At 41.3% G+C, this 25,182-nt stretch overlaps 1 protein-coding gene across 1 annotated transcript in view; it reads right to left on the reverse strand.

Annotated features, from left to right (window-relative positions):
• SIM1 (SIM bHLH transcription factor 1) overlaps positions 1 to 24,009 on the reverse strand; it is a 57,388-nt gene extending 33,379 nt beyond the window's left edge. Inside the window, exons 1-8 of the mRNA XM_065401746.1 lie at positions 23,835 to 24,009; positions 12,178 to 12,260; positions 10,866 to 10,955; positions 10,472 to 10,580; positions 10,265 to 10,350; positions 8,850 to 9,049; positions 8,634 to 8,740; positions 7,452 to 7,599 (exon numbers count right to left, since the gene is read on the reverse strand). Coding sequence (XP_065257818.1) covers positions 7,452 to 7,599; positions 8,634 to 8,740; positions 8,850 to 9,049; positions 10,265 to 10,350; positions 10,472 to 10,580; positions 10,866 to 10,955; positions 12,178 to 12,260; positions 23,835 to 24,009 — 998 coding nt within the window. The remainder of the gene's footprint in view (positions 1 to 7,451; positions 7,600 to 8,633; positions 8,741 to 8,849; positions 9,050 to 10,264; positions 10,351 to 10,471; positions 10,581 to 10,865; positions 10,956 to 12,177; positions 12,261 to 23,834) is intronic.
• Positions 24,010 to 25,182: the final 1,173 nt, after the last annotated feature.

The raw sequence follows: 25,182 nt of genomic DNA on the forward strand, positions 1-25,182 counted from the left end.
TAGTGAAAATCCTCTGAAGTAAATGGGAGTTTTGTATCAGAAAGAGTTTCAGGACTTAGCCCACAATTTTTAGTGTCTTGGCCATTAATGTAAAATGGTTTAAAGCCCGAAAAGGAATTTGTAGTGAATTAAAGAAAACAGTAGCTAAGAAAACCTTCATGCACAAAGAACTGAAGTAGCATGAAGCTAATGGTGGACAAACAAAATACTGAAGAGAGTAGCTCAACAGTACTCTTATTAAATTTAATATTTTTATTTTTTTGTCTGCAGTATGTACCTGCAAACTGCTGTGGTTGAGTAAAGACCAGTATCCAGTTACGTGATTTCTTTACACTTCTAATCAAATCATCAGTTGAATGACAATGGGGTCTTTTTATATCTATCAAATAATACGAGTAAATAAAATGGGCAGGGAATGTGAGAATAGCAAAACTTCCAATGGCTTTATTGAAGAACAGGTTTGCGCCATTCCTACTAAGGAATAGTTAGGTAAAGCAACAATTTTTATGCTCACCTTACTGTTTTAAATATTTGGGGGGCAAATACAGTGTCCACAGTTAAATCTATATAACTGTGAGCCTGGTCTGCAAACACTTAGGGCTAGTCTACACTACCCGCCCGGATCGGCGGGTAGAAATCGATCTCTCGGGGATCGATTTATCACGTCTCATGTAGACGGATAAATCGATCCCCGAATCGACGCGCGTACTCCCACCTCGTCAGGAGAAGTAAGCGCCATCAACGGGGGAGCCGCAGCAGTCGATTTGCCGCCATCCTCACAGCAGGGTAAGTCGAATAGGATACGTCGAATACCTTAAATCGATCCCCCCGCAGTGTAGACCTAGCCTTACTCACATCAGTAGTTCCATAACTCAGTGGTATTACTCATAAATAAAGTAGCTCATATGTGTAAATGAAGGAGTTAAGCCTGTTATCTGCAAGTAATTAACATTACTATTGTATTCCTAAGGCCCTCCATTTTCAGCTTTTACTTATTTTTTTAACTGAAAATACTGAAGATATACACACGTGTAGGTGCATGTGCATGTGTACATACAGTTAATACACAATTCATGAAATAAACTACAGCATTAAATTGCTTTTACTTTCAATCTCTTCATTATCTGTTGTTTTTTTCCTGTCCTCCCATTCCCCAGTGTTAACCCCTATATTTACCTAAACCGCGAAATTAATTTTTGCACAAATTTTCATCCTTTTTTGTTTTTGTAATAAACACTGAAATTCCCAGAAAATTTTAAACAATATTTTAAAAGTCTTTGTATATTCCCTATGCCATATACTCTTTCACCTGGACACTTGATTGACATAGGGAGTACACCATGTTATAGGGAATATATATACACAGTATGGTGGGGAGATGGACATTGCACCAGCTCCTAATACTCTAGTAGAGATGGGAACATTGAAGCAGGATGGTGAGGAACCACTGGGGCTGTAGTAATGTAAATCCAACTGATGGGAAATCCCATATAGGAAGAGGCTAAAGTAAAGGCAATGGGAAGCTGTCTGCCCCCAGGGTCACTAACACTTAAAGCCCACTTATTCTGTTTTTTTATGGATTTCATGAATTTCATCCATCATGCAAAGTGATAACATATTTGATTATGTAGTTAATTTTTAAAAATCTGGTAAGACAGAAGACTATAAAATGTACTAAGCACTAAAGTTAAAAGGCATGTTTTATAGATGCAATTAACAGTTAATTTACCCTAAACTTTATTTAATCTATCATGAACTATTTTTTTTGTTTATATGTTATTTTTGAAATTATCTTTTATACAAATTGCATACTTCAATTTGTGCCTCTAATCATCCTGTTACATAATACAAGAAAATTTGAAGATGGCAACTGGGACTTTTATGTACTGTAGTATCATAACAGAGATTATGTGCAATTAAGCATCTAATCCAATTTACCTGTATATGTTAGTGTTACAGCTGCTATTTTAAATTATAAAGAAAAAATTAAACATATGCAGCAAAAGCTCTCCAACATTCTCTAGGGATAAATTATTATAATATTTGCTGCTCAAAAAGCTAAAAGATCTTCACTTTAAATTACCCATTTGTTTTAAAAGGGATTGTTTCAATTTAAATATAAAACTAAAACTTCAGCAGTTGCAGTCCATATTAATTGAAACATACTTGAATTGTCTTTAAGCTAAACATGCACAGCTGATAATAATATGAAAACTATGTACATAGAACAAATAAGAAACAAATATTTCTACATCAGATCTTACTTATGTCAATTGAAATACAAAAGAACAGTAAATCTGTATATTTTAAAATAAACCTCAAGGGCCCTATTTTTATTTTTGATACAGTCATTAAAAATAAATCTTGTTTAAATGGTCCTGACTGTAGTATCCTTTGCAAATAGTTCTGTATTTACACTTATTAAAAGCAGTTGTTCTTAATCCTAGAATGCACTTTTTCAAAGCTAGAGATTTATGGACCATAGCAATTTTGGATTTTTTTTAAAATGGAGCAAACAGTTTTTTATCATCTCCATCAGCGGTTCTCAAACTGTAGGTCGGGATCCCAAGTGGGTCGCGACCCCTTTTGAATGGGGTCGCCAGGGCTGGCTTAGACTTGCTGGGGCCCAGGGCTGAAGCCCGAGCCCCCCTGCCCAGGGCTGAAGCCCTTGGAGCTTCAGCTTTGCCCCCCCCTACCCAGAGCGGTGGGGTTCTGGCTTTGCCCCCCACAACCCAGGGCAGTGGTGGCTTGGGCAGACTCAGGCTTCCATCCCCACTCCTGGGGTCATGAAGTAATTTTTGTTGTCAAAAGGGGTCACGGTGCAATTAAGTTTGAGAACCCCTGATCCCTACCTCTATCTTTCTTCTTCTCTCATTTTTACACGACCTTAGGTATTCAGCCACAGCAAGTACCAGTTGGTGATATAAATTGTCTATATTTGTTCTGCCTTTTATTACACTGCTTGATTTTGACACTGCTCTGGTTTTCACAAGGATAACACTTGTGCGGGTCAATGACTCTTAGACTAAAAACATTAGGGCCAGACTGTAATACTTTTACTCATGTTCAATAGTAGTACCTTACTCACTCAACATTCCCATTGAAACCAGTTGGTCCATTCCAGGCATAAAGTATTATTCAAAGTGTAAGGGCAAAATAGTGTGAAATACCTTTCTGTAAAGCTGTGATCCCTCTTTGATTACTTTTTATCAATATGTAGTGAGAAAGAGCAGCTAGAATATTTCCAAAGTAACCTCTACACTTGAAATTAACATATCACTCTGTAGTCCTAACCATGGTGTGTTATTATTTCGAGACACAAAATCAATTGGTTTGCATTTCTCATTATATTTTTGAGTTAAATGTACACCAATTTATTTGCAAGGAACAAGTCAAGAAACGTTCCTATTTCGCTTCTAAGCAGATCTCTCCTAACTGATTTTATACCATTATTCAGTGTGTCTCTGCCAAGAACTGCATCTGTACAAGTGATTTTCCATATATCAAATGCTATATAACAAAAGCATGAAAAGAACCCACACCATACACACATACGTCACAGCTGTTCTTAGTTTAGTGGACTAATCCAGTGCCATCCTTAAGGAACTTTAGTAGCTACAGAATTTATATTAGAATAAATAATATTAAAAATTGCATACTTTAAGAGCAACAGAAGAACCTTTATTCTGATTTCCTGAAAACAAGATCTATAATATGGATCAGATCCAAAGTCCATTGAAGTCAATGGGAGTCTGGTGTCCCAAGTTTCTCTTTCCCCCCTATATTTTCAGTCCCTGTGTTCCACATTTGAGTGATTAAAGGCTGACAGGCAGGAGTAACTATGAATAGCTAATAGAGACAATTAACTGAATTCTACATAAGATGAGTTCAGCAAACCCCCCTGACTCTTCTAAATGTGAACTTTCTTCTACAATAGCTTTCATCCACTTCTGTCTGATAGTCACAGTGTTATCTGCTGTTTCTGAGGTTGGCTATATCTCATTTCTAAAAAGCCATCCACTTATCTACCTGCAAAGTACTATGAAACAGAATATTGTCTGTTCTTATCACTTAGCTTCCAAACTGCAGGCTATCAGTAGACTAAAAAGGACAATAAATGATGCGCGTGTCTTGGGAATCTGTTGTGGTTATTATTATTGTGGTAACTTTACTGCAGAAAAATATTACATGATTTCTTGTTCGACAGAGCACTAATGAAGAGATGGTCAGACTTGATTGAACCTCAGGGACCTAGACATACCAAAACAAGGTTTTAATGTAGTCATAGTGTCTTTGCATTGCGAATTTCAGTCTTCTACAGCACATGGCAGTTGTAGTAGCCAGTAATAGACATCACAGCATTTACCATCTGTCTTTGACATAAGCTGGTTTTTCTTTCTATTTCTGCACTTGAGACAATTAATTAAAGAGCAAAAGGAGATTCTTAAATAGCTCGATACATCGTAAAGTTGCTACATAATCCATTGTTTTAAAGGAAACATCTGAGGGATTTTTAATAAATAATTTTCCAATAAATGGCAGGCTGGCTGAAAATATATCAAAATAGAAATGTACTTAAAATACATATTTTATATTGAGTAAAAAGGAAGACACCACCTCATAAAAAATACCGAAACATTAATTGAAACTAAAGAAATGGGATCACTGTCTATTTTCATAACACACACACACACACACACACACACACACACACACACACTGTACTCAGGGAGCCCAATCTACTTCCATTGAAGACAACTGGAGTTTTTCCACTGACTTCAAAAGGAGCAAGATCGGCCCCCTAGTGTTCTCCAACATCTGACAGTTTGGGAATATTTTAAGCCTCTGCTTCAAGGCCTGCTTGAACCACTGTTGGGTGTTCTCCCTGTGCCGCTGTATTTAAAGGTGTGTATTTGAACAGAACTCACTTATCACTCTATCACCTTAGAAAGAAGGAACATACAGAACACATCTATGCTCAGATTCACTGCTACCATGGAGAATCAATACAAATCCACTTAATTGGCTAAAACAATGTAAATCAGCCCTTTGCAACCAGATGTAGGATGTCCACAGCAAACAAACTGCAACCTGTTCATTGTAAAAAACAGACCCTGAACCACTCGATGGTATATTACCCACCGCTTTAGGCACATTATTAGTGATCAAAGCATTTGCATACAGCTAAAGATACTGGAATTGCATATGGATTTAACAGTAGGTCCAATCTTGCTGTTCTTACGCAGGCAGTATGCCCATTAAATCATTGGGAATTTTGCCTGAGAAAGGACTGCAAGATTGGTCCCAATGTGATTTACACCATTTTTACAGCTTCTTTTTTCCTCTCTTGCCCAGTAAAGCAAGTAACTATTCTGGTGATTAAATGCTTTCCTTCACAATCGCTGTCCTTTTTCCGTTACACACTGGAATAGTTGTTACGCAGAGCAAACAAGTGACAATCAATAGGAAAAGGCTATCCAGTTATTCCCAAGCAAACAAAACAGACTTTTTCAAAATGACCAAAAGCAGAAATTAATTATCCAGTGGAAGGTTTCATTTCCATGCAGGTCATTTAAGGTAGGTCTGTGCTCTGGATAAAATATGACTGCTAACCACTGGCCCCCACAGGAAAACAAGCCTAGTACTTGTGAAGCCTCTGACATACAAAGCACCTTAGTATGTTATTTTCTTTTTCTTTGAAAAATGGTTACAATACACAGACACATTTCTTGGTTGCTCAACATTCATGTTTTACGAGTGTTTTAATCTGTGAAATACATTTGGGCCTCTCACCTTGTGTTTAGTTGAGAAGTCTAACATTTGTGAAATATAGGCATTAATGGGACTTACGCTTTGGGAGTGTAGAGATGTAAATGTATGGAAAGGCTGTAATGTGTGTGATGTGTCAATTCCCTCCTTCTTCAGTCTTGCCGCTGCTGTTTACTCCTACTTTGCTTTTTTGTTGTTGTTGTTGTTTTTTAAGGCGATTAGGATTTTCCTAACTACCAGCTGTGAGCCTAGGAGTCCATCTACGGAGGAAAACCAGGGTTTTCTCCATACACAGGAAAGCTCACCCAAACCGAATGTATGTTATTCCTCCATGAGCACGGAAGTCTCCATATTGAATCAAGCAGAGAATACATACTTTTATTGTCGAGTACAATTGCTAATGATCATAGATTTAACTCTGTAATACTGGCACTCTTATTTATAAAGGAGCCTCCCCCATCCAATTAAGTGGACGCTCCTTAGAAGAGTACCATTTGAAAGACCATAGTCACTGTTACCAAATAAACAACTTCATTTTTATGTCTGCCTTAAAACATTAACTGCCAAAACAATAAATTGCCTATGTGTACATTAAACCCAAAAAAGTAAGATAATTCTGCTTTAAGACTATAAATGTCTGCTGAATGTTCATCCATTCTGGGGGGAGGAAACTTTAGCTTATCAATTTTCAATAGTTACATTTGAGTGGAGAATGAAAAAAATCAGCGTTGGACTATAAGTATGTACATGTGCAGGTATACTGCACTTACAGTAATCATGTTTTCTTCACTGCCAAAACAAACACAAAGGTCACATGATCCGAATGACATATCACTTCTGCCCGCAGCAATCACTATTTCTATAAAAATAATATTACTATTATCATAATAAATAAGTCCAGCCAACCTGCCAGAGATAATTATAACTCACCCATTGGACCTAGGTATTGCAGTTTATGCGGCAGGTACCATAGGCCTGATACTCCTGCAATACCCAAGTACAATGGGATGAATTAAGAAGTACAGCCAAGATTTTCAGCATTAACTCTGAACCTTTTTGCCTTGGGGGAGGTGGGATAGGTTAAACTGAGAACCTTCTGGTCACTTAAATTTTATTTGTGGTTCAATATAAGGCTCACTCTCTCGGAACAAAAAAGAAATCTCAGAGCTTTGATAGAGACTCTGGATGATATTAAGAACTTCAAACCCCAGATTTTTGAAAAGAAAAACAGATGTCCTGTTTGTTAAGTATAAATAACTCCGTACATTCTACCCTTTTTTTTTTTCTGACGCTGCATTAAATTTTATTTAAAGCTGGGTACATTTAAACTGTAAAAAGAGAGCGAGAGGGAGCCGAATATGTGGGCGACAAACCTCTAAATCTTTTCCCTAGCGAAAGAGGAGAAAAAAGAAAAGTCAGACGGGAACCTTTCATCGAGATGAAAGTGCTCCCTGGGTTTCCCAGCCAGTCCAGTGTGTCTGCCCTGGTCAGTTGCAGCACTGAGCGGATTTAGCAGACCTAGGCTAAGAGGAAGGGAGAGATTGTGGAGCTAGGTCTGTTCCAAGCAACGCGCTTCGCTATGGTGGGGCAGGGCCCCTTTTTATCCATGCGTTTCCACAAGGCCTTTCCCGTCTGGCGCGCCTCGCTCCGCACAGTTTAGAGCAGCCCCTGGGTTCACTTACGTGAGGACGTAGTTGACGCTGACTATGCAGTGTGGCCGCGAGGACCTGCTGTTGTGCACGATGGTGGCATAGCTCTGCACCCACACCCAGCCGCCGTGCTTGGCCAGGAAGCGGTAGTATTTGGTGGTCACCTGCCCTTTCACGAGCACTGCGGAAGATACAAAAGAAGGAAAGGAAAGAAAAGGACCTCAGTGGAGTACTGCTGCTCCTTGCATTCCCCCGCCCCGAGAAGGGTTACCACTCACTGGGGAAGCCCAAGTTGCTTTTGTTAGCGGGAGCTCAGATAAAGGGCTACAGCTACTTCTCAAGGAGGCTGGCTCAGGGCAAACGGGTGCTTTAGTAAAGGCAAAAATACAGATTTGTGTGTGTGTGTGTCTTGGTGACAATGATCCCGCGCCCACTGAAGTTAATGAGAAAGCTCCCACTGACATCAGAGGTGCGGGCTTAGTGCAGATAAATTCATGTCCGGAAATTTCCAAACAACAACTGATCCCATCACTTATGTATCTCCGGGGTAACCAATTCATGTTAGCACATTAACAAAAAAACAATGTTCACGGAGTGCAAAGGAAACTACATGCCACTAACTGTTTCACAATAATAAATAATAATGCACAGTCCACTACTGGGGGGAGATATTTTTTCTGATAAAGAATATTTAAAATGGGTTTTGCGTCTACTTGTGCCCGTTACATTTTCTATAAATGGGAAGAAAACTTACAGGAAACGAATATCTTTTTCTATTCATTCCCTTCGCCCCCCACTCCCCCGTATTAATGTCAGCGTGATATTGAAATAAAAATCGGATCTACGACTCGGAATACGACAGTTCCAAAGAAATGTGTACATAGGATTCGTGTGGCATTGTGAGGCTGGAGAAAGGGAGTCTGGATTTTACTGGCAGGCCCTTTTGGAGCCGGGAAAAGATTCCCAACTGAAATGTCTGAGATTTGATCGCTTTAGTTCTTTCCTCATAACGGGTTGCTGAGGGAAAGCATCGGTGAGTTAGAGACCCAATGCAACTGCTCCTTGTCCACTCCCCAGCCCCGATTTCGTCCTAGGTGTAAATCAAATAAGTCCGGGTTTAGAGGGAGAAGGCTAACATCAGGCCTCAGAGGAGCTGTCCGGCGGGGGGGGGGGGGGCGGTTACTCCCTTGTGCTTTAGCAAACAGGACTCCTTACACAAATGGTGAGCGCAGCGCAAGTGGAAAGTGTCACAGCCATGGACGTGGTGGTAAAGGGTCTTCTCTATCAGGTCCTGCGGCTCGTAACCCGTCAGCTCAGCCACCCTGTGGAAGAGAGAGCCAGAAGCATTCACCAATAAGTGACCGGGCAGAGAGCGAAGCCGGACAGGAAAGAGCGGGGCCGGAGTCTGAGTTTAAAAAGCAAACCGGCTACCTGGAATCTAAGAAGATGAGCTTCATGTCCAGGCTGGCCCGGAACATGAACATATTGCTGTGCAGCTTGATTTCTGTCACTGCGCTGGGAGGTAGCGAGTGGCCAACAGCGACCAAGCCAACGTTCTGGTAGCAGCCATCGAAGGGGGACATGTCCAGGCTGTACTGGCGGATCTTCAGGTAGCCGCTGCAATGAATGACCTGCCAGACACAAGACAGGGACACTTCACGCCCTGCGTACATCAGGGAAATAGCTCGCGCTTGAAAACACACATACTACACGGGTGGGCACCTTAAAGGTGGCCAGCACCCAAAATATACAGCCTACTGGAGAGCAGCGCAGTGTCATAGGAATTTGCCTGTTACCATGGTCCTGGACAGAGAGAGATTCTTTTCTCTATAGAACAATTCAGCAGTCAGGACCTGATCCAAAACCCATCGAAGTCAGTGGGGGCTGTTCCAGGGATTCAAGTGGGATTGGGATCAAGGCCTAGCTATGCTTTTATTATTCCTCTAAACATTGCAACAGTCAGAAAGACGAAGTGGTGCCAGGTTGTTCACAACTGATATTTGTAATTTCACCCACACAACATGTATGTGAGTGTAGATTAGGTGCGTGTATATACGTAAATAAATATGTGTAAGGTGTTCATTACATAGATATGTATTAGACACCATATGTGTATGGTATATGTATGTGGATATAGATTTATACACATTTCACACATATACATAGTATATATATTTTGATGTTATAATAATACTTTATTATAATGCTTTTTTCCTGCAGGAACTCAGAGCGATGTATGTGTATTAATGAATTTAGTCTCACAATCATTATTCTTCCCCATTTTACGGACGAGTCGGCTGACGCAAAGAGAGATGCTGAGAGGCAAACGTCACATAAAATGTTTGTGAGACATAGAACCCAGGAGTCCTGAACAGAGGTACATAAAACTAAGACTCGGAGGAGATACCTGACAGGACCTTAGACTAGGAGAACTTCACCTAATTTGAAGAGCCTTTACAAACTTTTTTAAAAGTCCATCCAAGTTCGCCCAAAGGTTTGCAATGGGTCAGCTCACAGTTTCCACAGAAACACGGGAACTTCAGTGGTTTTTGCTTGGTTTCTACTACAAATTCTGGCAAAACTTGGGGGATTTGGCTGAGTTTGGCTTTGTGGTGTGTGTTCATGTATCTGCAACCCGAAGAGAAACTTTGGGCCTGAACACGAAACCCACACTTTAGAAACGTCCTGCCAGCTGAAATCTCTCAAATGGGCTGAGGTCTCATTCTGACTGCTAGTCCCCTGCTTTCACACCGCAAGACCCAGCGGCCTAGCCAAGCACAGACATTCTCTAGCATGCACTTCCCATCCTTCTGAGCAGGAACCGCTGGTGACTCCTGTCCACGCACCTTGTAGCCCCCGCAGGTCAGCCCCGCATTCCTCTTAGCCAAGACGCACTTCATCCTTAGGAAAAAGGAGCGCTCGATCTCGTACTCTAGGGGAAAAGGCAGAGGCAGCAGTGAGAAAAGGGCAGCGGGGCCTGGTGGCACCTGATGGCTTCGCTTCCACATCCGCACAGGCGCTGAGGCCAAGCCGGGAGAGAGAATGTACTTTACCCTGCACGAAGTGAGAGTGGTAGGGCTGGTGAGCTGTGAGCACCGCGGTCATCTCATCGTGATCAGCAGGGTGGATGTATTCGTAAATGCTATTTCCGGTCAGCTCTACCTGTGAAGGAAGAGGAGGATTTCATCTTTCTCGCCATTGACATAGCGTGCGTATGTAGCTGGTGCTGGATGTGCGGCCATCTGCTCCAGTGGTACAGCTCTATAAACACACAGACAATTACAGTGTCCTGGCTTTGTCTGGGTTGCCATTCACACTAGCTCCGGTTTAAGCAAATCGCTTAGAGGCAGCTGTACATCTCCTCTGGAAAATACAGGGATATAGATAGGGGAATTATGCCCTGTCACACGCACGCATAAGCCGTTAGTGGGCAACCTGTCCACTTACCTGTGATAAACCCAGATGAACGGAGGCCGTCTCTGAAATGTACATGATCTTGCCGTCTGGAGCCACAACAAATATGAAGCCATCCAACGTCTACAGGGGAAAGAAGACACCACATATCTGTGAACTACGTGTGCCTGGGATTGATTTAGCAGATCGGGGATTCCAGCCTGGCTTTCATTACTAAAAGAGTTGGAGGGTGGGAGGAAGCTGGAACATCCTTTCAATAGATCCGCTTAACGGGGCCAGGATATGAACATAACGCACCTCAAAACAGGGGACCTGTTTGAAATGGCTCTGTAATAAAATGTGACAATGAATCAACCTAAGACTCCAAAGCAGCAAGAACAGAAGCTCCCAGCCTGGGCTTTGCTGACCGTTCCCAATGGAGAAATACTGAACACTTCCATCCCCCATCTACGATTTCAGTAGAGATTTTAACTGTTACATATTTGCTTAAGAGATTTCAGCGAGCAAGGAACGATCTAAAACTCTCCACAATGTAAATAACGTTTGAAACGGGCAGAACGATGTAAAAGGCTTGTTAAGATTAGATAGATAGATAGATAGATAGATAGATAGATAGATAGATAGATAGATAGATAGATAGATAGATTTAATAAGCGTTATTTGTGTGCACTGAGAGAAGAACAGGCCTCTGTTTATTAGAGGCGGATATAAAATGCTGCAAGACCCCACAGTACCAAATGCCTGAATAGCTAGGATTGTAATCACTAATACTCCTTTGTTAATCCTTTAGGCAACAGTGAGTTTTCAATTGTGTCATAGCTGAATTAATGTTTTCTGTGTCTTTAATTAATCAATGTTTATTCTAACTACCATGGGATCAAGGCTTTCTAACCGTTTGCTGCACCTTTTATATGTGCTCCTCAAAATAGCCCCCTGAATCCTCTCTACGGTTTCTCCCACTTTTCTTGTCACCTTGCACCTCTTTAAAGACACGTGTTTGTGCTCACCAGATTTCTCAGAACAAGACAACTACACTTACAAATCTTGTCACCCTGCTGACTGACAAGGCTGTTGAGATTAGGGACCAAATCAACCTACCACTTTCTCCTTCGGACACATAGAATGGCCTCCAGCAAGTTGAGCTGCGCTGCGCAGCCCATTGTACCGTGATAGAGGCAAAGGATCGTGACAGATAAATTCCGCCACACTGTTCACAATTCTGGACTCTCTTTCTGTGAAGCACGTGAACAGTTAAAGATTAGACAAGGGAATAATTAAAAGCTCAGAATATGGTACGATCTCTTTAATCATTAATACCAAATAGCTCGCGTTTCCAGGCCAGTACCTGCAAAAGATGGGATCCCAGCTCCCGTCCAACATTATCCAAAGGGCTGGTTCGACTAGTATGGCCCCAGGCTTCGCCAAGTCCTGTTTATTTAAGACACACAAAAATTAAGGTGAGACGACAAGATACAAATTCTCATTGGCCTGTCAGGGATGGTTTATTTAGTTTTCTTTGTTTTAGTTTCAAACACTTTAAAACGTTTTCTAGTAGTTGAATAAGCGGAAATAATTCCCTTGTTGATTATTTTAAAATCTAATTCCTGTTTGGGGGGGATATCTATGTTGGAATTACCAGTAAAATTCATTAATAAGAACTGAGTGAACTCAACTAAGCCAGGGAACCGCTCCAGATAAAACGCTATTCAACCTGGACAATGGTTTCTAGAAAGTATAGGGTGACCACATGTCCTGATTTTATAGGGACAGTCCCGATATTTGGGGCTTTTTTTTATACGGGCTCCTATTACTCCCCACCCCCTGTTCCGATTTTTCACACTTGCTATCTGGTCACCCTAAGAAAGTAGCTTCCCGGAAGAAAAGGTAGTACAATATCTTTGCTTCTGACCTCATTGAAAAATTACAGAACAACATTGCGAGGTATCAAAATGAGACCCAAAAAGAAATATTTAATTTCAACAGAATGATGCGGTTAACAGGATTTGAATACAGTTCAGAATGATTTAAGTGTTGTAAAGCCAATGAAATACAGCATTGCTGTTATTCAGTATTATTCGATTAGAGAAGGATAACTCAGATATGTGAGTATTTTATTTAGTGTGTTTGCCGACTCTCCCAGAAACAATGCTTTGTATTGTTTGTGCACAACCTCCCAAGAAATTAACAAGCTGAATATGTAGACCAGGCTATATATTGGGATGGCTTTAAAATGTAACCCTGGCCATCAAGATAACTTTCTGATTTGATCAGCGATATGGTGTAAATCCCGAATAAGGCCCCGATCCTTCATTCCTCATCTATCTATCGACTTCAATAGGAGCTTTTGGGTGCTCCAGGAATGCAAGATCGGGTCCCTGCATTTTATTAAAAATTATTTCCACTTTAGCGTATGCCACTAAAAGTAAACTACCTTTCCCGACTTCTTTCCATAGCTGCAGTGTCGCTGCAGTGTCACGACAACACAAAGACGCACCAGGCAGTGCATAAATGTACTTCCGAAGCGGTCGGAGTCACTCACTAACCAAGGTACCAGCTCCTCTCTTCCCAATCAAACCCTCTTCCCCACAACATACAAGGACCTCTCTCTCCCATTGAAGGAACGAACTCTCTTCACTGTGAATGATCTGCTTCCAAATACTCTGTCTAGTTGGATTCAACAAGGAATCTCCCCGGACGTGGCTAATGTTTCAATGTGTGCTTGTTTTCCTATATGCAAAAGGCTAGGGAAAGGAGCCGGATGGAACGGACTGTGCCGGAGTTAAAAGGCATTTCCCATAAACAGTTTAACAATGCTGTTGCTGAAATAATTTCAATTTAGCGATTAAAACCTTTTATGCTTACACCATTAAACAAGGCTTAGCAGTGAATAAAAAAAAAGTGATTGATGGCTGCGCAGAGCAAATCGCCATGAGGCGAACACGGGGTCCAAGCAGGGACAGCTTCCCGCAGAATTAGCCCTTTACAAACTCCTCGCGGCTTGTTTTTCGTTTATTCAGATGCAAACAAACAAGGGATGGGAATGGAGGCGATGTGGAGCAGTTAACTCCCTCTCAGTATTGACCGGGCTCACCTGGGTGTTTACACGTCTAAATAAAGCTAACGATTTCTCTACCGCTATTCAAACACTGAAGCGCCCACTCTAAGGCCGTGCATTCTCTCTCTCTCTCTCTCTCTCTTCAGCCATCCTTTCCTCCATTTCTCCTCTCCATCCCTCCTTCAATAGGCCAGAGCTTTTAGCAGCGCCAGCCCCTCCTCGCTCACCATCTCTCTCCTACCCCCTTCTCAGTTCTCCACAAGAGTCTCTCTCCTTAAATCTCCACTTCTTCCTCTTCTGTTTACATCCCTCCCCTCTTCCCCATGCCAGCATCTCTTCTCCTTTCTGCCTCTACGCTTTTCTCTCCTCCCCTGCAAACGGGGTAATACCCCTCCTCTCCTCAATTCTCCCTCGGCCAGGGGCCTCAATAGACTGCCTTTCCCCCGCCCCCCAATACATATACCTCTGCCTCTATCCCCTGATCCTTCATCTCGCCAAATGCCGGCCGGCAGCAGGGTCCCTGGGATTAGTTCCTTCTGCTCAATAGCAGGTTCCCAGTGACTTTCCAGAGCCCCGGGGTAAAGGGTTATGGGAGAAGTCTGCACCTTACGCGCTTCTATAATAATTGACAATTGTGCTGCCCCCGAAAGTAATCATCTCATCTCCCCGTTAGACAGCAAGCGAGCCACAGACGCACTGACTTCTAACCCTTTTTACTACCCAAATGCAGTAGTAAACGATTTCATTCATGAGATGGTGGCGGGGAAGATACTGGAAAGCATATACACCGTGGAAAGCGCGTGGTCAAATTAACAGGCACCACATTTCCTCTTGAAATTAACAAGCACTAACATTATCCTGCAAAGGTTGCATCGTTTCCAGAGAAAGACCGAAAATTCCCCTATGAAATTTTGATTAAGTACACGTTTCGGAGGTTTGGTTTGGTAGTGCTTAACAATAAAGCCCATAAAAGTGAGACAAAAGCACCACTCTGCATAAAATGTCCTACCCGGAGAATCAGGAAGACGGATTTCTGTATTTAATACAGCGGCTGAATTGCTTGCCTAGGTTCTAAGTTGTTTATTAATCCGAGTTAACGGGTCTAATTATGCTGCTCCTAAAAGGAAAAATAGCCCTACCCTTGCGGGTTAATGAATAGCCCATCTACATTACAGGTTAACTTTTTTTCACGGAGCATTGCACTCCTTTTTTTATGTGTCAGGTGGAAACCTTTCGCTGTTTAGCTGTGTCTAAGTTAATGTTTTATAATTAAATGTTTTCACTTGTCTACCAGAACCGGCTTTTCGAAACCCCACAATATGAGACAGCTCTTTGTATTTTCCAGGTGTTTCAGTGCTTTCAAGTTAGAGACTATTTTTATTCATTACCAATCCTTCCGACCACCCCAGCCTATTGCTATCCTGATGCCCTTTAAAATTCTGTTTTTAAAGGGTTATGCAGAAAAAACTCTTCATTGATGTAACTTTTTTTATCTGTCTGTCTATTCGTTTTAACACCCAATTTCCTTTTAGCTAGGGGGGTAAACTGTGATTTCTTGCACTTGACCTACCGCAGAAAATTCTACAAATCCTTTGATTGTCTATTTAAAACAAAACAAGGAAATCAGCTTCCTTTTTGCTTCAGGATTACACTGGAAACAAGATCTAAGGATTCTCTTGTAATTTGGAGAGGCGAACAGAATAATAGGTTTGGAATAGAAACAAGCAGCTTTGTGAGGGGAAGGATAACTAAAGCGCTTTTAGGCAAAGGATTTTCCCAGCTAAAGTGGCCGAAGACAAAGCAAAACATAATCTATTTTGGAAGATTTCCAAGATATGCCACATTAACCTTAGTAGATAAAATTTGCTTTCCTCCCCGAGCCCCCCACCTCCATCAAAGTCTGGTTTATCATATTTACATAAGTAGCCTTAGAAGGCATGTATCTATTATGGATCTAAAGCGCTAGCTGGCTCACATTTCATTTGAAAATCTAGGCGAAGTTTTACTGTTGCTTTATACCTGATGCATTGTATTAAAATACCCCCTGACCCACGGATTACCTCAATGGACTGGCTGCATGGGCTTTGTAATTTCCTGAAAATGAGATTTCGATTTATAAAACAAGAAACCAATTAGTAACCAAATGAGGCGAAGTAGATCCACTAAAATTGACCTAATCCCACAGGCACCATTTAGGCCAGTTCTTGGCGAATGAATGATGAGCCACAGTCTAGCGTGGGCTCAAGGCATCATCCAGCTGTGTTATTGCAAGCAGCAAAAATAAATTGATCGAGCTTTTCCTTCGGAATGAATTTTCTACTCTTGACAAAATATAGATTATAGCCCCTACATAACAGCCTCCTCCACTCGAGGTTATTTCTTATAAGAAGATAAACAATTTAGGCTACAAGGAACTGCCTATCTTTAGGAGAGAGAAGAAGGCATTTTAGCCAACCTAGAATGTTGCTTCGGCTATTAAACCAGTTTCAGCGCTTTGCAGGAATATATCATAGGACGCTACCATGTTTGGGACTGAGGACGCTGACTCATTCTTTATTTTAATAACTTCTCTGTGGAAATGCATTTAACGTTCACAAATTAAAGGCCACAGAAAACGTTTCTTTGCCTTTTCTGGTGTCGGTGCATTAGCCACATCAGCTGAATCACAAGGGACCTTTCTGGGCTTTAAAATGTTTCATTCCCATCCATACACCCCCAGACCACTGGAATTCACACGGACACTTCCCTCCCCAACGCTTTAAGAAACAACAGCTTTGATCTAACCATATCCACCCCCACCATTCGATTGATTCAGTCCTTAATGCTAGCAACCAGGGGCAAAACTGGGCTGATACATACAGTGTAGTTTCTGCCCAATAGCATTTTGGCTGCAATACCCGGTCGCTTATTTGCCATCCAACGGTGGCAAAGGAATGGAAGAAGGTATCCCTTCCAATAGTTTCTAATTTGATCTAGGAAAAATAAAATTAATTAAACAAACGGGGAGAGGGGTAGGAAGAATGTGATTCCAAAAGGCACATCCAACTCTTTAGCACTGGCAGATCTGCTAGGCCAGGAAGCTCTCTGTGAGCATCTGCAGCTCTGAAGCACTCGCTACCTTCTTCCCCTTCCTTTGTTTGGGAGTAGTGAAGAGAGGGTGGCTGGAGATGCAAGCCCTTATCTGTTTTGTTTTCACTTGCTGGCTTTTGAAATGATTATTTCCCCAATAAACTATGGGTCATACAATCCGGATTCAGCGGAGAGAAAACAAACAACAAACTTTGCGCTCCAGTTTGGAAATCACTCTCAGACCAGTACAAACAATGGTTAAGGTGTGACTAGGGGTTGTGAATGCTTCAGTTTTGAAGTTCCCATTCTCAGACGCCTGAAGGAGTTTTGTTTTCAGAGGAGTGGTGCTGGTCACTACCTGAAAAATTAGGCACCGTTTTGCTATGCCCTTTATCCTCGTTTACACTAAACTTTGTAAGAGTGTTTGGCCTTTGGTGGGGAATGCATTTCCAGGCTGCGCTCTGGAAGTCTGTAATGCTGAGTACAAAATTAAGCAGTGCCAGCACAACCCTCCTCATAAAAAAAAGTGCACTAAATATATATTTAGTTAGATGTGGGGGGTCTACAGCCATATAAATAAACCAGCGATATGTTAAACCTATTTAAAATAGGACCAAACATACAATTCGAATAGAAATACCGAGATTATTTTATAGCATTGGGCTCCGATTCTGCAATCTTTATTCAGGCAAAACTTTTCTTGAAATCAGCAGGCGCTTTTGCCTCAGGCAGGTCTTGATTCTGATTTTCTGTACTTACACTGAATAAAATATATCTATCTAGCCTTCAACCCTCGACCAGATCCTGCACCGCCTACCCTGGCAAATGTCTCATGGAGTTAATAGGGAGTTTTGCCTAAATAAAGACTACAGAATAGGATCCATCTAGCCTGTGGTCCTTACTCTGGTAAAATAAATAAATACATTCAGTGGACTCGCCCACTGACCTAAAAAGGGCTGCTTTTTTCATAGAAGTGTAGGACCGGAAGGGACCTCAATAGGTCATTTTTTGCCTAGGGGAGGACTGCAAATCAGGCCCAACAAAGTGATATGATGTAATTAAACGAACATTTTAATAGGGAGGAGAGCACAGCACACCTGAATTCGATTTGTGCTGTTCTCTTTGGGCACGTAATGTTCTTGCTTCGGATTTGTTTTCCTCTGCAAACCTGACGGGCAACACACTCACTCACATATCCAGGGAAATGAAATGACACAGGCAGCCATTACAAGTGAAGCTCAAGCTCGAGGGAATTCCCAATTGCCCGCTGTTTGGCATCCGGAGTCTCAGCGTCTTTGCAGCGGGACCCTACAAATGGGTGCGAAAGGCTGTGTGCGAAGAGGAAGAAGGCTGCGCTAGGGGCCCGGAAGCCCAGGGCGCAGCGCAGTTTGCCGGAGCAAACTGCGTGGCCCACCCATGTAAGCAGCAGCACCTTCCCTTCCCCTCCCCATATGTTGCCTCCATGCAGCCGGCCAGGTGAAGCCCCTCATAAAGCTTTATAAGTGCACAGGCATTTCACCCCAGAGTCCGTATGCAGCTCCTAAAGCAGCACCTTTCGTGCTTCCTCATCGCCCCGCACCAGCAGGGCTACTTTCTTCTCTCTCTTACTGTAATTTCTTTGGGGGAAGACCAGCTAACCAGAGGGTCATTTCTTCCACTCTCAAAGGTAAAACCCCACCCGCCCTACTCACTGCAAAACAAAAAAGGCACAGAGTGTTGAATGCAGGAATCAACCTGAGTTTATTAACCGTTTAATTGGTTTACTATCCATGGCCTGTTTTGCTACCTCCTAGCATAGCCCTGACATGGATGATTTCTTAGTTAATCCTACAGGCACTAGTCAACGATAACTAAAATCCCAGACATTTGAGACTGCGAATAAGCATCAATTCTTCCTTGGAGGGTCCAGATGAAATGAAAAAGTATTTACAAAAAATTGCTGCTCATTTCGAAGTGTCTGCGGATGCCATTACCAAAGCTTTCTAAAAAATTATTAGCCCGATAAACCAAATGCGTTCATTTGAAACAAAGATTTAGTTAATATCCGTATTTATTCCCTAAAGAAATATTGCCTACATAAGCATCAATGCTAGGGGAACAACAGAGAAATGCTGCCTGCGCTGATTCACTATACAACAAAATACCAGCATTTTGCTTCTAACACACACAAGGCAATGTAATGACACTTTACAATGTAAGCCACGGTCTGCAATGCCAAACTAAAACGGCAGCCACAATTTTGGAATTTCATGCAGATCGGTATTATCAAATAATCCAAATCAAAGTTATTTTGTTCACAGGTAGCTATCCTGACAACGATTGTACCAAATCGCTATTTCACATGGTATTCATATGAATGCTGAAAAGCATCCGCCAAGTTTTTTTGTTTTTTTGTTTTTTTTCAAACCAATTTTTATTAGCAAAAGAGAGGGGGTGTTGCTGAAGAAAATATTTCACCAGTGATCTGATATGCGCTTTCTGGCACACAAATCTGCTTTTGCAACTGTTATGCAAGAAGTTTAGTTCTGCACTTCACATTTTAAATCCACTCAAAACTAGACTTAAACACAGAGAGGCAGCCTGGAGAGTAAACTGAAGCTTAAAGGCTTTTAAATGAGAAAAACTTCTGTAAGAAAATAAACATTGAAACCTAATGCTCAATCATTTCCCCTAGCAGTAAGAAAAACAGCATTAAATCACCTATCCACGTGGGAAACGGATTTTTTTTTCGGTTAGTCGTTTAGCCCCTAAAATAAAATAAGATTAAAGATTTCAGTATTGAAATGCTAGCCATTATTATTCTGTAAAGGTTTATTTAAACAGTGCCCTTTGCTTGAGTCTGTGAATTTAAGCGCCTTTCTGTATAGACTACCTACAAACGTACAGCAATTTTCATGGTCGTTTTCCTAAACTATTTTCGCAACGAGACAATAGCATGGGCTTATCAAAATATGTTAAACTACTAGTTCTCTTTCTACGAAAAAAAATATATTTTTACACACACACACACACTTGGCTGCATATACCTGAAAAAAAAATCAAGGAAATTTTTTGAGCTATTTGCTACACGGGGGATGTTTGCTCCTTACAATTTTCTGAAGCTGTATTAGACTCGGCGTTTCAACTCTTTAATGGTAAATCGCGATTTCAGGGCCATATTTTGTCGTCGGTTTGTTTTAAAAGCAGAACTCCCTACTGAATTCAACATGGAGTTGTGCTTAAAAATTGATGGCACGGTACGGCCCCTTAGTGATTTACCAGAACTGCAGGCCTTCCAAAAGTTAGCTGGCCACTGGAAGCTCCTGTTTGTCTTCTCCATGGAGGTTTAACTCCCTGGACCAAAAGGATGCAAGCTGACCAAGCCGCTGTTTTCAACTATAATAGAATTCCCCCTTGAGAGGTTTAATTTACAGCAGACTTGTGAATGGGAAAACGGGAAATGTAAAGTATTTTAACCAAGCTTTTTTATTGGTATTGAAGAATTCAATTGTATCTTAAACATGAACCAAGGAGGATAATGATACAATTCATCTAAAATCTTTGCTTACTGTAATTTAATGTTCGCTTTCTTTCTTACATTAGAAATTTGAGTTGTATTCAATATACAATTATTCCTATTTTTCAAATAAGCATAGGAAACTGCACCATGATAACGCTATGCTTATCCATCCACCCACTCTCTTTATTTTAATCGTAAAACAATTTCTCTCTTAAAATAATGAATCCGAAATGTATCTGCATGCTGATTATATAAAAGCTGTTTAAAAGGAATTATACACAGAAAGATGTTCACACATTTTCTGTCTATGCACAGCTCTGTGCCTGAGCAGATAGTATCTATATCTTTCTACATATAATCACTTTAATCCGTTCACATATAATCACGGCCCAGATAGATTTGAATTCATTCTTTTAAGAGGGCAGTTGTTTTAGCAGTTGCACAAGAGCTGTTAGTTAGATACAGGTAAAGTTATTCCAACATTTGTGGTAGAAAGCCTTGAGGTGACACGTTATTTCTCTATCTCCCTGAGCCTCTTATCCGTAGGCTTTAGTCAGTAGTCTGTCTCGCTCCCAAAAGTTTGTATCATTTCCCTTCCCGGGGGAAATATAATGAGAAGGTTCCCACCTTTAAATATACCCTTTCTCTGTACCCTGCCACCTCCTTCAGTAACCCCTTTGCTACTGGTACATAATTTCTTTGCCTCCTACCCACATCCCATCGTTAATTTCACACTCTTGCCTCTGCTGGCGAGACCGACCCCTAGATTTCCCCCCAAACTGCCCTAAAACTGTCCCTCAGCTCCGATCCGAACTTAGACTGATCCTGTCTCAGACTGGAAAGGGTGGACCCACCACTCCTTACTGATGGCCTGGCAGAACTCACCAGTGGCTTCGCTCTGCTCAAGGGCCGGTGAGTTTCGAGGTCATCAATAAATTGGGAAATAAACGATGTACCCGAAGTCGGGGCCCCGCTTCTACACCTGCATAAACACACGCAGACACGTAGAGTTGGAGGTAGGAGCAGACTCTATTCCGTATTCATCTCTCCAGAAACAAGCAGCGTTCAGCGCAACAGTGCGTGTGTGGGACTGCGTGTCTGCCATTCTTGCTCACTCACAAGGAATCAGTAGAAAATACGCAGGAGGGAGAATATATTCTGCGTGGCGCTGGCTGCTGAAACAAGCACCGCTAATACAACGCGCGCGTTTGTGCTGCTGTTTCGGTGGTTTTGCGCCTGCCCTACACAGACGGAGGGGCAAATAGAGAGAGAGAGAGGAATATATGCCGTGTGGCTCTGTCTACAAAAATCAAGCCCTCACAACGGGCGTGTGCTCGTTTCTGTCCCTCTCCCACACAATATCCGCGCTCTTTGAGAACTACACTGAACAGGGCTTCGGTCCCTGCTTCCTTATTATTATTTTAACTTTCAGTTTGCCTTTAATTAGACTCTGAGGGGTTTGCTGCGTTAAAAATCCCATTTAGCCTCCTCCCTGGTCTCTCTGCACAAATTGGCATATGTTTTGGACAGCAGCAGCTCTGGCTATGGTGCACTTTGCCACACAATTCCCTAGTGCATTCAAACATTCTGCTTTGGCACTGAGGGACTGGGATCAGCTATTCTTCTCTTCCCATGATTACTCACAGCCTACAAGAAACACCATATGCTTCTTCTGATCAAACAACCCGCTACAGAGGCACCAATAATTGACGAGACCTGCTCGAAATCACGCAGAAAGGTAGCCTACTGAGACTGCAGGAGTTGACAAATCATTGCTAATAATCCTTTTAGGAACATCACGGCCATCAGAGTTTGCAATAGCTTTATTTTTATAAAGTACGCGTTGACAGTATAAAGGACAACTCGATCTCTTTTTAAACAGAAGGCAGACTCGTCTAATGATATTCAAGCCGGCAAATCACAGCCACAATAGGAATGTGCAGTTTCATTTATGTTGTTACCTTTCAGGTGCTACAGCTTTGATTCATCTCCTCGCTTGGTTTCAAGTTATTAGGAGATGGATTTTATTGCTTAAGGAAATTACTTCAACATGCAATAGATTAGAAGTTACTGTCAAGGTTTTTTTTTTTTTCTTTAAAAAAAGCAGTTTTAAACAATCTGACAGAAAAAAAATCTTCCCGTATCCAAATATAGATATCACCCCTCACATACTTACACTAAAAGTATAATTTAATAACGAACAACTTCGATTTTCAATCAGACTTTTAAAAATGCGAAGACTAATCTATTGCCCTACTTTTCCCATCTCCTGATAGAAACAGTTTCGATCAAATAGCCAGTCTTCCTTTGTAAAACACAATATCCTGGGAGCTGTTCAAGCTGTATATGTGAGTCATGTTATTAATTCGATTGGAAGAATTTCCCGTTTCATAGTTTTCTCTTCCACATACAGGATACTCCATTCAGGTGAATCCACATAAAATATTCGTACAGGCTTTTTCACTAATTTTTCTCTCACATTAAAAGAAATAGATTCAAGATACAAGCGAACTTTGTGTAGTCCCTCTTTACCGATGAATAGTCCCTCTTAACTTTTCCTGGTGTTTGTTTTGCTTGGCAGCGGATCTAGACATTTTAAACATTAACTTTCAATCCTAGATTTGGTTAACGGCAAAACTTTTTAAAGTATATAAGAACTCCGAACCCTGATTTTACTAAACAGACTAGACTGATCCTTCTTCCACTGATATCAACCTAAAGTTTGCTATTGACTTCAATGGGAATAGGATCAGGCCCAAACTTGGACCCTATTTTCATAGGGTCCCAGGGATTTTCAATTCTTCTGAGTGTAGAACTATTATTAAATATTTCGGAGACCATTTAACATCACCCAACCGTCCTAATGACTTTCAGACCAGGAGACACCACATTCATAATGCAATCAAGGTTTATTTGGATTTGTTATTTATTTGTATAGCGTTGTACCTGTAAACTGTGGTTCAGTTCTTGAACTAAGGCTTTAAGACTTAGCATAGACTTATGTAAATATTTACCCATATATTAACTCCCCTTCATATAGCTATAAATATGGGTGGATTGCCCTTTTTTGTTATACACGTGCTTCGCAAGGGATGCAGATCTTACATAGTAGAAAAGAAAAAGTCATGTTTGTTTTAGTGGAATACGCAGCTGAGCTCAGTATCTTGAAGTGTTGACAAAAGCACTGTTGGTCCCCAACCAAACATGTCCCATATGTACTGAAGTGAAGTGAAAGTATTTATGGCAGAGAAAAGGGACAACACAGGACACCTTCCTTCAGGAATTATACACTGCCAGATGAAATTTACATAAGAGTAAACGATCATCTGGACTGGAATTAGAATGGAGGCAAATATTCATTTTCAGTAAAGTCACCTACCTTCAGGAAAAACCACCCTCATTTTTAAATAGCTGGTGGTGAGTCTGATTATTGAGGCTTTATCCAGCTGAGAGGTGATAGCTGAGGGCAAAGGCAGTAATTTAGCCAGTTCATAAAATTCACTGTTTTCTTTCTCCCGTCTAGTCCGGGCAGCATTTTTGGACTTCTCTTTCATTGTGGTTTTTTCCCCCTTCCTTCTTACAATTTGAACTCCCCAGATTCATCCAAAGAGGGGAGAAACTTTCAATTACAATTCATCTTCCAGAAGCATCAAACATTGTTTTTTGAACGCAGAGGGTTATTCTTCTAAATCTTTAAATGGTATAAAAAAGATTCAAGACCAGGAGTGATAATTTAAAAAAATATTCACTTAAAAATAACATTAACAATGCAAATGGATAGGAAAAGGTCCAATGCAGCTCAGAGAATCCCAGTAACTGCGGAGAGAGCTAAATGCCTGCACCACACAGCAACCAAATCAAGGTATTCTGTCCTTTTCTTCTACTCAATGCTGCAAACATAGCTTCTCGAAAAAGAGACATAATCCTCTCTTTTTTTCCCTGCTGTCAATCCGATGCCCGAAATGATTGGCCTTCGGCTCCTTCAGTGGGTAACAGGTACAGGTTACTTCCTTCGTGCCACTGTGAAGACAACAGCATTCCTGGGATGAGAGATCTGTTACACAATGCCACACGTAACCATGTTATTAAATCTTAAATAAATAATCATCAAGAAACAGCCTCTTACGAGTTGCACCATTTTCTCAACTGGGCTCACAATGGAAAGTGTATTTTTGCATCTCTGGGTGAGTAGCGGCTGAGAATGGGTAGAAAAAATAAATGTTCGTATATTCTCCACCCACATTTCGGCTGCACAGACAAACATTTTATGACCAAAATGAAGTTACAGGTTTTTATTTAAAGAATAGGGAAATTCTGCGCTCTTTCCATTGCAAACTAAACTAGATTGTTTCTTTCTTCCTCTTTAAATGTTAGTGCCCGGACTGCAGAACAGAAGCCCCTAATACATTACTACGTCCATTGAAACGTGCAAACAGTTCAAATCCCAACGCATTTGTACTTTTTCCGTGTGTTCTCTCAATTCATCGTTGTGTAAGCCGGAGTCTGATTTCTAAATCCACCCTCTAACCTGTGAATGAAAGTTACATTTTTAGATTCTCTGGACGCATGCTACCCCCCGTCCTGCCTAGGGATTGAGGTAACAACAGCATATTAAACAAAGAGCGGCACAGTGTCCAACTAGACCCGGCGCACAGACAGAACTAGCCAAAAAGCAATCACAGAAGGGGGAAGCAAAACAAAATTATACAGACACGAATCATTTCTCC

The sequence above is a fragment of the Emys orbicularis genome, chromosome 3 (assembly GCF_028017835.1).
Source record: "Emys orbicularis isolate rEmyOrb1 chromosome 3, rEmyOrb1.hap1, whole genome shotgun sequence".
Taxonomy (NCBI): Eukaryota; Metazoa; Chordata; order Testudines; family Emydidae; genus Emys; species Emys orbicularis.